We start from the raw sequence: 14,251 nt of genomic DNA on the forward strand, positions 1-14,251 counted from the left end.
ACTGAATGTTCTTTACTAATACATTTACCCAGGACCCACGGTAATATCATCCATTCGACGATGGTTGGTGGAGGTCCCTGCATGTTCAGATCTGACCTGTCAATGTGCTGAGAGGCAAGCAGCAGAAGGAACAAGAAAGTCAAGTAGGATGCAGTATGGCAGATAAATTTGATGAATGGCTTCCTGATGAACAGACCCAGTGGGCTCTTGGGAGCTATCAGGTAGCAGATAGAGAAGACGGGGAAAAGAAATCCAATGATGACACAAGTCAACATCTTCACGGCCCAGTGGCGCCTCCTCCAGCCAGGGAACTCATCATACCAGCGAGAGGCAAGCAGTTGTTGGCAGTTTGGCTGGGCAACAAACTAAAGAAAAAGAAAAAGAACAGTCAAATCTCTCCCACCTACTACATCATTACCTGTACATTGTACCATGGTGATGAAGGAATTTCAGCAGGTTCTGCCTGCCTGCCAGAAATTCTCTGTATGACAATCTGAAATGGGCTCCCTTTATGACCAAATATTAAAGGTACAAGCATCTTGTCATCCATTGCATCCAGTCATATTAATGCATTTTCTTCTTCTTATCTTAGTGGTACAGCCATGGAAAAACCCACCTGGAGGAAAGGTTCTCTTCGGTGCAACTTTTACTGGAACTCTCTCAAGGACTGGACTTAGCAACACTACTCAGCTGTCATTAGATCAGCTTTCAAAACCAAATAAAAACTGAAAGAACACAAAAGTCCCAGTTGCTATGTAATTCATCTTGGAACTTAGAACACCAAATGTTCTGAACCTGCTGTGTGCTTCCATCTTTAGGGCCCTGGAACTGAACCCAAAGTGGCTTAATTCGTCCAGATTTGGGTTTAGCTCAGAAAAGCATACATGGACCTTTTAAGAACAAATTTTCTGTAACGGTATTGGGTTTGCCACTGTTTTATCAACCCTGACACTGCATCCAATGCATAGAAATTAGGCAGGTGGAATTTCCCCTTTACGTCTGTAAGGGGGAGAGATTACAGAGAACCTCCCCCTCTCATCAGGAGCAGTTCGTCCCCAAGCAGCCATGAAAGCGCGGGGTATGAAGGGGCTAGTCAGGAAGCAGAGAGAGAGTGCCAGGTCTCTGGCAGCATGGGAGAGCCCCTGCTACACAGGCGGGAAAAGAGAGAGACGGAAAGGGGGGAGAGGGAAAAGACAGAGCACAGACCCTTTCCCCCGGCACTGGAATTAAGGAGGAGGAGAAAGGGGAGGAGATTCGCTGTCCCGAGACTGCTATGTTGGTCCAAGTCGTGAAAAGGGGCAGTGCCGGATTCTGAGACGGAGTAAGCGGAGGTGAAACCGACAGCTCACCACATTGTAAATAACGTGCACCAATAAAGACTCTTTTAAAGACAAGTATGTGGAAAGTCGTTACTCAAGAGTAGCCGTAACAACCTCTGACAACGTCAAACCAGCAAAAGTTTCATCTTTATCATTTTTAGCTGCCAGTAAAGACACAGCAGCAGCAACTCTAAATGGAATATGCACTTACTGCACAAATACCTGCAATTTCCTCTGCAACATACAATAGCAGCCACTGATAAAGAAGCAGCAAAGAAACCATAGTTAGTGTCTTTTGTCCTGCCTAATCCCTGCCCCCACTTCATAGACATAGAACAGGCATATCCATAATTAGGGTATCATGTGAACAGAAAAGGGATCATGAAGGTTATGACTAGCCACAGCTGAAAACAGAACATTGGACTAGATGGGCTATCCGTTTTGATGTTCAGGAGTGCTGATGCTGAGAAAGCATGAGGAAACTCTAATATTGTGACCATATTAAAGTGCTTCTCTTGAGGATATACAGGACAATCTGTTCTCAGTCTGTGCCACTTTTGTTGTTGTTGTTGTTTAGTCGTTTAGTCGTGTCCGACTCTTCGTGACCCCATGGACCATGGCACGCCAGGCACTCCTGTCTTCCACTGCCTCCCGCAGTTTGGTCAAACTCATGTTCGTAGCTTCGAGAACACTGTCCAACCATCTTGTCCTCTGACGTCCCCTTCTCCTAGTGCCCTCAATCTTTCCCAACATCAGGGTCTTTTCCAGGGAGTCTTCTCTTCTCATGAGGTGGCCAAAGTATTGGAGCCTCAGCTTCACGATCTGTCCTTCCAGTGAGCACTCAGGGCTGATTTCCTGATGAAAATTTGAATTTAAATACATATTTTTAAATGTCTTTTCTTTATTTTTAATTTCAAAAAAATAAGCATTTTGATGCCTTCCAAGTCAAGAATTACGTTGCAATAGTCAGAAAATTTGATTTGCATATTAGTTTGGAAGGCGCGAATCAGGCCAGCTCATACCGGAATTTGTAAAAAATTAATCCAAAAATCTCTAGTTTCTCTTCAGAAGATAATCATAGGAACATAGGAATCATAGGAACATGGGCAACTGCCTTATAGTGAGTCAAACCATTGGTCCGTTTAGCTCAGTACTTCATTGTCTACGCGGGCAGCAACACTCCATGATTTCAGGCAGAGAATATCTCCCAGCATTGCCTGGTCAGCCCAGAGTTTAGGGCAGGGGTCAGCAAAATTTTCCAGCAGGGGGCCAGTCTACTGTCCCTCAGACCTTGTGGGAGGCGGGACTATATTTTGAAAATAAAAATAAAAATGAACGAATTCCTATGCCCCACAAATAACCCAGAGATGCATTTAAATAAAAGGACACATTCTACTCATGTTAAAACACGCCGATTCCCGGACCGTCCGTGGGCTGGATTTAGAAGGCGATTGAGCCGGATCCCATGGTTTAGGGCAATGAAGCAAGCGCAGAGAAGGCTTGAATGCAAGTGGAAGAAAACTCCAGACAAATGGAACCAAACGCTAGTAAGTGCTCATTTTCATGTTGATTTGGTAGCATTGGAAGCAGTGGAGAAAGCGTATTTTTTTCTGCTTTCATTGCATCTCCACTCTTCCACCCACCTGCCTTTCTCCACATGAACCCTGCATTCATCATCTGAGGCCCTTCTCTTGGCGCCCCTCTGAAGGGAGGTGGGGAGAGCGATGACGTGATAACAGGCCTTTTCAGCAGGGGCTCCACATTGTGGAATGCTCTCCCCAAGGAGGCACAGCTGGCAACATCATTACGTTTTAGCTGCCAGGCAAAACCATTTTTATTCTCCCGGGCCTTTGGCCCTAAAAGATAATTTGGTATGTCTGTGGCACCTTTTTTTGTGCTAATCGTTTTAGTGTGGTGGGTTGGATCAGTCGCAGTCGCATGTTATTTTTATTCTTACTTTTCAAGTCACTTTGAGACACTCTAGGGAAGAAGTGCCAAATAACTGTAATAACTAAATAAATGGCAGCTCTAGTCGTTGCACACAGTCAAAGCATGGCCAGCAGAAGGAAACCATTAGTGTAAAACTTAAGGCACTTTTCAGACTATTAAAACATGATGGATGGTCGAATTCAATTTAATCTACTGGATACTAATGTATTTTTAGAAACTCAATTATCTCTCCTAATTAAACATGTCAGTTGGTAGTTATTTAAATCCTACCAATTTATAACACATGCTTCAATGTGCTAGAATATAAAATCTATAGAAAGCACGGAGTAGGTCCCAGAATGCTATTACCTTACCCCTAAGAGTTTTATCAGCATGGAATTATCATCCATGCAATTGTTATTTGGCATCTTGTGGGTTAAACCACAGACCCTAGGGCTTGCCGATCAGAAGGTCGGCAGTTCAAATCCCGCGACGGGGTGAGCTCCCGTTGCTCGGTCCCAGCTCCTGCCAACCTAGCAGTTCGAAAGCACGTCAAATTGCAAGTAGATAAATAGGTACCGCTATAGCGGGAAGGTAAATGGCGTTTCCGTGTGCTGCTCTGCTTCGCCAGAAGCGGCTTTGTCATGCTGGCCACATGGCCTGGAAGCTGTAACAATAATGCGAGATGAGCGCCGCAACCCCAGAGTTGGTCACGACTGGACCTAATGGTCAGGGGTCGCTTTACCTATATAAATGTCAGAAATAAAATAAGTAAATAAACTAGATTTTTGTGCAAATCTGAAACCTTATGCTTGAGGGGCTTATTTTCTTGTCTTTTCATGCTGATAGGAATGAGAGAAACTGAGACTCCCAAGTGTTGCAGGACAGTAGCAGACGTTGTGATGGTGCTTATCTGAACACATGGTTTAAATATCTATTTGGGCATATGGATTGCTTATAGTAATCTGTATATTTAAATAAGAATTGATGGAATATTATTGTTGTGGCTGGGGAAACCCAGCCAGATGGGCGGAGTATAAATTATTATTATTATTTTTTAAAAAATGATGTCAGCTGAAAAGGCTGTTATCTCCCCTGCCTTTTTTCTTTTTGTATTTGCAAATAAACAGATCTATTTAAAGAGAAGTAAAAATAATGATTTATGCAAAGTACTGTTTTCACTGCCCTGGAGTGTGGATGGCTGGCAATTCTGGTTGTGTGTGTCTTATTTTTACATGTGTTTATTTGTGAGAATGCATGTGTGAGAATGTGTGTGAGAGAGAAAGGCAGTGTGCCTGCATGCCTGGTGACTGTGTGCATTGTATATGTGTGGTGAATATGCATATATGTGGTGTGTGTGTGAGTAAGAGAGAGAGTACGTACACACACACACACACACACACACACACACACACACACACACACAATATTAGCCATTCCCAGTGCTAGCATGTGGCCCTTAATTGGATTATGATTATGATTTGATGGATACGTTAATTGGCTGTTTTTCTTGGAAAATCAATAAAAATGATTTTAAAAAGAACGCTTTGGTTTAAGAACGGACTTCCGGAACGGATTAAGTTCATAAAGCAAGGTACCACTGTATTAAGTCTTGTATGGAGTCGCCCACGTGACATCTAAACAAACTTGTAAAATCTTGTAAATTAGAGTATACTTCAGTCTAAAGCATTAAGATAATTTATCTACTGGCTGCTGCGACTGAGACCAAAGGGAGGTTACTGTACTGGTAATAAACAATAATACATTGAAACCAACCTCCTATCACTCTCCAAAGGTGAGTTAAGTGTTCCATATGTGCTATATTACAAACATATCAGGTCAAGTTTTTGTGGTGGGAGGGGGTGTTTATTACAATATTTGCCTCTTTAACATTTGGGTTGATATCATTTCCCATTGACAGCAGGGCTAACATGGGATAGGGTAACAAGATGTTGCCCTATAATGGTGGATGACTGTGAAGAAAATTGGGTGCAGAAATCGTTAAGAGACACTCACCTCACACGTGCCTTTAAGTTTATATCCTCTCCAGCATAAGAGTGAGAGATTAGTTAACTCTTTAAAAGCATAGGGCCATCCAGTGGCATCTTATAATGACCCTTAGAGAGGCCTCCTACAGTTTAGCCAAAATGGTATGCAATGGGGGTTTAGATCATATTTTGTGTTCATCCATTGCCCATTTGTAGGTTCAATAGTGTCGTATAAATTAGAGAAGATTAATCTTTAAGCTCCATATTAGATCAAATTCCCAAAGCTTCAAACATTACTTTATTTATTAGGATCTATTATTAGGATTTATTATTTTTTCTTGTATTTTTGTATGTTTCAGTTCTTTTACTGAATACATATTGTTAATTGTAGTGCCAACTTGTTGTAAATTATCTGGAGTACCTGACATTGAGGCAGAAAAGTAAAACAGAAGGCCTTTAGATTAAATAAATAGTATATGAAGATGCTGGGGAATGTTGTACTTGGATTTTGAGTTTGATGTCACCAAGATACTGATAATTCTACTCTCCATGTTATTCCAGGAAGACTGATGAGATTAGAGCCCATTTTCTTTAACTACTGTTCATTAAAAATATGAAAAGAAATGATATTCAAAAATCAGCAGAGGGAAGAAAGTTTTGGTGTTTTTTTATATCATTATTTTATTTTATTATTGATAAAATAATAATATACATGCATCATAAATGAAGGTTACAGGTAGGTAGCCGTGTTGGTCTGGGTCGAAGTAAAATAAAAAAATTCCTTCAGTAGCACCTTAAAGACCAACTAAGTTTTTATTTTGGTATGAGCTTCTGAAGAAGTGTGCATGCACACGAAAGCTCATACCAAAATAAAAACTTAGTTGGTCTTTAAGGTGCTACTGAAGTCATAAATGAAGATACATGATAACCCACTTTAAAAAGATCAAATTTGGACTTTCCAGAGGATCTTAAGAAATCCACTACAATTATTCCTTAACTTAGAACTAGCAGCCACATATATAAGTAACTGAACAGCTTGATTTTCACAAACAAATAAAAATCCATAACTAATATCAGGTGCAAAACATAATGCTGAATAAAGGCTTTCCATCTACAGTGGTACCTCAACATCCGAATGCCTCGACTTCCGAAGGTTTAGACTTCCGAAGTCGGCAAACCCGGAAATATTTTCGCTGTGCGCGCGTTCTGCGCTTGCGCAGAAGTGGCACGCGCGGTCTGCACATGTGCAGAACCGCAAATTCGCGCATGCGCAAAATGAACGCTTCGGCATCTGAAGGTTTTGACTTACGAAGAGCGCCGCGGAACGGATCGCCTTTGTAAGTCGAGGTACCACTGTATATAAAAAGCTGTAACAGAATCACAAAATTGTAAGTTGGAAGAGATCCAGAGGATCCCTTCCAGCCCCCTGCAATGCCATTCCTGGGTGGGCTTGAACCACACTATTGTCTCTTTCCTCTGATACAGTGCAACCAGGGCTTTTTTTTTCAGCCAGAACTTGCCGGAACTCAGTTTCAGCACCTCTCAGGTGAGTGCCATTGCCATTATAAGAGAACAAGGGAGGCATTCAAGGTGAGTTCCCGCACTACTTCTAAAAAAAACAGAGCTGAGAACACCACACATGGTTATTTATATTTTCAGTTCAAGAAGCATGGGCAACCAGGGAGAAATGTTTACTGGATATAAAAGCGAACACAACCTTAGGTCATCCTGCTCAACCCAAAGAAATTAAGTGCCCCATGAATGAGGCAGAAGAAGAAAAGTCTGTTTCTCAGGGGAATAACAGTTAAGAGAAATTGGAGGACAGGTTTCCATACAGCACTATTTGAAGTGCTTGTGGTCAGAAATGACTGGGTAGGGGCAAACAAACTGGAGCTTTGTACAAAACGGGCAGATGTTTAAGACTATGCATTCGCTTCAGATAATGTGGCCAAGATGAGAATACTTGCCTTGGGGATATTCTGAAAATCTCAGAATGCAGGGTGGCTGTGATCCAAGAAAATCTAAGAAACAGGCTAAGGCTTCAGAATTGCTTGTGTTGTTGTCTAGTTTGATACATTTTTGTAATCTCCCCAAAAGTCTCCATAAATGGAAACTATCAGGCAGTCAGGAGGGGAAAGGCAGATGATGTGAGTGTAGGTCTGTGATTAATAGCTCTAGTTTCCAATCAGGGAATGAGTTTACTTGAGGTCTAATTTAATTTCCAGTCACATTGCTAGTTCGCCTTTGCCTCATGAGTCATGCCCACATCCACCTCTGTCCAAATTAGATCTGCACTATCTGTGTCATTAATGCGAATGAGGTGTGTGTGTGTGTGTGTGTGTCCCTGTTTGTACATGGTCCAGAACTGTAGTTTACAAATATAAACACACAAAATCAAAAATAAGTTGGGGAGGTCGATCTGAAAGCCCTGCTTTAAGAATCACAATTCATTCTTAAACCATCTCATGCTGAAATTAATTTAGGTACTGAATCAGGCCAAAGGAGGGGGAATGAGGCTGACAAGTTAACTTGCATCAAAGTTTTCTGCTTGTTTATAATGAAATACATACTTAAAGATTCTATTTATGATGTTCGAGCAAAACTAGGACCCTGGTTGGAACAAATTAACACACAACCCTTTGTTGTTGTTGTTTAGTCGTTTAGTCGTGTCCGACTCTTCGTGACCCCATGGACCAGAGCACGCCAACCCTTAGGTAATTTTTTTTAAAAAAATTCCAACTTGTCATCATGCAGTTCTCACATTCAGTAGGGGGGCACACCAACTGCAGCATTAGGTATGGCCAGCTGGCCCAGGTGAGCTGTTTAATGGAGGGGAGGTACTGTGAAGCCCTACCCCCTCCATTAAACGTGGCTACAGTAGGGTTTAATGGCGGGGAAGGCATTTTACACAGCAGTATAGCAAGCCGCTTTGTGAAGCACCTCCCCATTCTTTAATGGGGGGGTTAGGGTGGGAGTTATGAGACTCAAGAGGGAAAGGGAAGGGCTTGGAGCAAGCTGTGGGGGGATAGGGGGTGGCTGGAGGGTGGGGGAAGGGGTGAAGGAAGGGTAAAGGTGTATGTGAGGGTGGCAAGCAGAGCAGCAGCACCTAGTTATTAATATTTTGACAAACAATTTCCACCTCTAATCACATTTTTACCTTGGCTTAGTGTCAAATTCTGAGTAACTCAGCCATGCATAGGCTTCTGGCAAATGATGAAGAATGTGCTAATGCAGTCCTTGAGGTTAGCTATTTACAAGTGTCTCCTGCTTTGCTGAATCCATTTCTCTGGTAATTAAATATTATATCTCCTACACAGCATTATTTTCTCTTTAGGCTTTTGTTGAATAAAAAGAACATTGATCCACATTTCCGGTAAGTCAGCATTAATTTCACCGCTGTTAGCAGTAGGACGGCCATTTAGACTCTGCTCAAGTTGCACAGATGCATGCCTGCTCTAGAAAGATGTGTATGGCAAGTGGGCTATTTCTTATGCACCTTTGGCTATGTGTTTTCTCAGTTCCTTTGGGTAGAGTCTGGTGATCTGCAAGCTGCAAAGAGCTCCCTCAATAACTGAGAAGCAGTTTGGCATGGGCAAGGCATTTCCAAGACCACAATGCAGCCAGCCTTCTAAAAAGGGAAAAAAAGTTTAAAATGGCAAAGGGGTAGGCAGGCAGCATTTGTGCTTATTTTATGCATTTTATATATTTCACTAATTTTGATCTCTAAGCCATGAACAATAAAATTGCATGAAATAACATAAAAGTTCAGCAATCAAATAAACTAATAGTGAAAAAGCTGACCACAATCCTGGGAGAAGGTGGCAAACAAAACAACAAAAGCAACATTGGTATATTACATTGAGGAAAAATTGAGTTTATTTACCTAAATATTCTAATACGAAAGTACAGTATGAACTGTTTTGCATAGTTTAAGTATAGTAAGGCGGTTGCAACGGATAAAAGAACGAATGCTGAAAGCAATTATTAACAAAGAAGTTCCTCTTTTTTGGCGTCTGTGCTGAAATTTGTAACTTGTATAGCTATGAAATGACACAACAAAAAGCAATTTGTGCACAATATAAAGTAAAAGGTAAGATGAAGGACCCCTGGATGGTTCATTCCATATAGGTGAACATGTATGCAGACTGCAAGTGATCCTTCTTATCAGGGCTCCCATAAGAAGTCTTCCAGTTGCTCAGGGTCTGAGACCTTTGCATTTATGGGGGTGCTGGATAATCCACATCAGTTGCACTCTAGGATGAAAACTCAATCTTTGCTGTAAATGCAATATAAAATCTCTGGATTTGTATTAGCAATATGCTGTTTCCATGTCGACAGACACTTTGAAAATTCATTGAAGACACTTTGCTATATTTATTGGAATATGAACCATCCTTACCATTTCCCCCCTAACTTGCCAACTTTTAACTCCTTCCTAATTGCCACATATTGGCTCTGACTCATTTGCTGCTGCTTTTTATCTACCGGTATACTGATTTTTCTTCCAGTAGGTGTTGTTAAAATCCTAATTCTCTTTGTGCAGACAACATGTTTGGAGACAAGGAGAGCAAATCAATCTTAGGTCAAGTTATTACATCTTGCCAGTATGCCACAAAAACAATGGGGCTGGAAATAGAAAGGCATACAGCAAAAAGCCAAAAATGTGAAATAATTGGCACGAAGGAGGTCATCCCTGTTTCATCATACCCTGGGACAGACTCATAGACTTAGGGCACTTCCAGATCGGCTATTTTCTGGTGGGATTCCATCACATACTGTTATATCTAGCCCTGACCTGGTACCAGACATGAGGTCCTTGAAGAGTCAACCAGATACCCCACAGGTCAAGAACTTTAAGGAGCAAGCAGGGTCCTGTGAAACCAATCCCGAGTATCCCCTTGAGGGGTCCTCCAGGTTGGGACCTGTTGGAGAACCCCTGGACCTATCAGAGGAGGAGGTAGCACCACCTATCAGTTCTCAAGAACACTGGTGCTAAAATATTTGGGTCAAGGCTAAAGATAACATTACAGTATGCATCTATGGACCCAAAGTCAGTGGTCTACTGATGAGTAAGGGGTATACACGAGTAAGCAATCCCTGAAGGTCCTTTACTAACATCAACTGTGGTCAGGAGGCCAGAGTACATAATGTCTCCTTCCTGAATCTTTCATTTGCTGGAAACAACACATCCTTGTTTCTAAGTCTAGTTCCCACGGCTTGATGAACTTATGGTACTGATCTTGGACTGTTTCCTAGACTGATTCCCTGTGCTTGACCTTGGTTTGTTTGGACTGTGCTGCACCACCAATCCTGCCTATTCTGTTGACTAATTTGGTGAGAGGCTTATGCCTCCTGGGATTGGGACCTTAGCCCCTGAGTAGACTCACTGTTTTTACTGATGTCATTGTTACTGAGGATTTGTCCTCTTGATGGTGTTGCATTAGTGCTCCCACATTAAAGTTGATTTGTACTCTTAAAACTGATGGGATGGCCACATGGCATAAGTAGCAATCTGTGTGTAATCCATAACTTTTGGCACCTATCATTAAACTTTTCATACCAGAAATGTTCCCTTTTTCCTTTTTTAATGACTGATGTGCTATGGTATTATGGCAATCTGCCGAATTGAAGTTGCTTCTTTGTGAAATAGCTACTCCCACATGCTTCCTGTTGATGCCGTTTTTGTGGAACCGAGTGAAGGTTTAGCACAGTACTGTAATGACAGCCTGAACATTAAAACTGTAAAAGTGGAAGGATGGTGCTGGCATGGTGCCATTCTGCAAATAACTTGCACTTAAAAGGGGGGAGGGGGGAGATAAAATTGCTGCCCAATTGCTGGGGGGGGGGGGTTTCAAAGGAAAGCTTTGTGACTGGCTCAGCCTCTTAAAAGTTTTGTTTTGCTCAGAGATGGGTGCATGCACAAGGTGATGGCTGTGTATGTGGAGAGCAAGAGAGAAACTAGAGTGGTGTTTGTGTGCCAGTGCAACACAGAGGCAACTGACGATATATGTCCTTTCCTCCTTCTTTCCCAGCTCCCTTCCTTCTAGATGTCATATCTTTGCCCAGCTACAGGGCACAGGGAGGGAAGAAGAGAAGATCAGACACCTTGCTGCAAACTGAGAGAAAAGAACAACTGTGCTACTGCTGGTGCTTGGAAAAAGCACAGTGATATGGAAGCATGGTATCATACAGCACAACTAACTTCTACTTTTGTAGAGGGGGAGGGTCAAAAGGGTGGATGGTGAGGCTGCAAAAAATGGCCTTGGAATTGCTGGAGGATGCCAGTGCAGAGTTAATAATGCAGGCGTATTGGAAAACATTGATGTAGCAGGAGGAGGATCAGACAAATACCGGTACTTTATAAATCCACATTGAAAGTGTATAATGCTTATCGCTGCATAAACCTGGTATAAGACATCAGTCTGGAGTTGCTCAGATTGGCAAATTCAGGTTGTACAACTCAAGCTGTTTGGGAGGTTGCATGCAACAAGTCTGCTTCCCCCAAAATTTAGCCTTCTTGCAAAAATAATAATAATGCAAGGTTCCACTGGGAAGCAATGGGATGACACTTGCTTTCACACATCATATCAAACCTCCCCACAAGCCAATTGGAATGAATACTCATTAAATGACCATATCATCTACTCTCCCTGCAAACAAATCAGGATGTATGTTCAATAAACGGATATTCTGGAAGTGCCCTTACAAAAGAGAGGAAAACATATATATATTTTTAAAAAAATGGCTGAATGAATTGGATAGCAGTGCTTCATTGCATAAATCAAGCTTTATGAATTAAATTCTTCATATGCTACATTAAAGGCAGATGGAATGGACTCCACAAAAATAATATACCAGTAGGGTTCTTCTAGATTTCTCATGTGATGGGATTCTGTGCAAGCCGAAAATGGCTACATATTCACAATTGATCTACAAATTGTTGCAAAAGATGAGCTGTTTGGATAGAAACAGGCAGGTTAATCCAAAAAGTAGAGATGCAGGCTGAGATTCACTTAGGCAGTTACTTATCAAACCTTTATTAGGCATTTTACAAATAAAAACATAAAAGAGAAAATCACATAAAAGAGAAAATCAAGAGCCTTGAAATACAGTGGTACCTCTACTTACGAATTTAATGCATTCCGGGTGCACATTTGTAAGTCAAAAAAAATTTGTAAGTTGAATCCCATAGGAATGCATTGGGAGAAAAAATTAGTAAGTCGAAGCAACCCTATCTAAAAATTCGTAAGTAGAAAAAATCCTATCAAAACCACATCCAAGATGGCGGAGGAGCTCCATTTGTAAGTAGAAACATTCGTAAGAAGAGTTATTCGTAAATAGAGGTACCACTGTATATATCAGTGTTTCTCAAACTTTTTTGGGCCACGGCACACTTGTTGCATGAAAAAAAATCACGAGGCACACCAACTCTGTGCCGCCCTATAGGTACGCGACGCCTTTTCCTCGGGAGGAGACCGTTGCCTATTGTTCTCGCCTTCCTGCCCCCCTCTTCCCACCACCACTGAAGTTGTGCGACAGACACCCTCGCTGCTTTGTGTGTGAACCTGGGCGACTGGCGTGTGTGTGTGTGTGTATGGATGTGAGTGTGCACGCACACGAAGGGGAGGGGGCAGCTGGAGCGCAATGCGCGCTGCTGACGCCGGGCCGGCTTGGGCCCGCCGGGGAGCGAGCGGAGAGGGGAAAGAGGCCGCACCGGTGCTGCTCAGCCTCAGCGCCCGCCTTCTTCTCGACAGCTGCCGCTTCTTCTCCGAGCCCCGCGGCCTCCGGCCTCCGCAAGGCGATGGGCCTCGAAGCGCAGCCCCCTCCGCCGCCACCACCACCACCACCAAGCTCCCGCCGCCTGAGGCGAGGGAGCGACAGCTGCAGACGAGGCTGAGGAAAGCCAGGCGAGAGAAGGAATGGGATCTCGGCCGCCGCAACTGCCGCCTTGCCGGGGACGCTGAGAGGGGGAGCTGCGGGAGGAGGGGCTGCAGCGAGGCGGGCGGCTGGCCCCCGCCTGCCTGCCATTGATCGCCCCTTCCCGTCCAATCGCGCTGGAGACTCGAGCTCTGCTGGAGATCTGGGGGGAGGCGGACGTGCAGAGTGCCCTTGACGGCAACTTTCGCAACAGCCATGTGTACCGGGACGTGGCTTGCTGCCTGGCCGAGCTGCACATCGCCATTCTCATCGCCGCACGTGGCGGCACAGCAGCCCGCGTCTCGCGGCACAGTAGTGTGCCGCGGAACAACGGTTGAGAAACGCTGGTATATATATAAAAAGGCAGCAGTTGGCTACATAGACTGATTGTGTATGTATGTGTGTGTGTGTGTGTGTGTATATATATATATATATATATATATATATATATATATATATATATATATGCAGAATCTAGGATTTTCCCTGTTAACCTGCTCCTTGGAGGACTGCTACCAAAAACTCAGCTACCCCCGCCGTTACCCTTTGGTCAACATCAGATAGGCCGAATCCCACACTTTCACCTTGCTGGGGTTCCAGACCACCCAAAAGAGGGGACAGCACACGTTGACGGAGCGTATTGTACAATGGACAATGAAAGAGAATATGCTCTACAGTGTCCGGGACATTCATAGAACATCTGCAGAATCTCTTGTTTCTAGGAATGTTTTGATATCTTCCCCTGACAAATGCCGAGGGAAAAACATTCAGACGGGCCAACATAAAAGCCTTACGTTGGGCTGGGGTTATTAACTTAGTGACGTAATTGGCTCTGCTATCTAGTATATTTAGATCAAAGAATATAGGGGAGCAAATTTTGTTTACAGCTGCCACAATATTTTGTCTCTCGACATCCTTTAGCCTAGTTAGGATATTATGGAAAATGTATTGCTTGCTAGAATTGTACAAGGGCTCCAACTCGATGCCTCACTTGGACAGTTACCCCTCCTGGCTTGTGTGTTTCTCATTGGAGCTTTTTACACTCCCTCCACACATACTTTTGAACAGCGGAGTCTCTTCCCAATATGGGTTAATCAC

The 14,251-nt window shown here is 43.0% G+C and overlaps 1 protein-coding gene across 3 annotated transcripts in view; it reads right to left on the bottom strand.

Moving 5' to 3' along the window:
* TRPC4 (transient receptor potential cation channel subfamily C member 4) overlaps positions 1-14,251 on the bottom strand; it is a 66,959-nt gene that overhangs the window by 14,507 nt on the left and 38,201 nt on the right. For 2 of the 3 annotated variants that reach the window (XM_035097403.2, XM_060268705.1), the window contains exon 4: positions 29-365. In XM_035097403.2, coding sequence (XP_034953294.2) covers positions 29-365 — 337 coding nt within the window. Of the gene's footprint in view, positions 1-28; positions 366-14,251 lie in introns of those variants that run through there. The other variant, XM_060268706.1, reaches the window with a different exon arrangement.

This window comes from Zootoca vivipara, chromosome 16 (genome assembly GCF_963506605.1).
Source record: "Zootoca vivipara chromosome 16, rZooViv1.1, whole genome shotgun sequence".
NCBI lineage: Eukaryota > Metazoa > Chordata > Lepidosauria > Squamata > Lacertidae > Zootoca > Zootoca vivipara.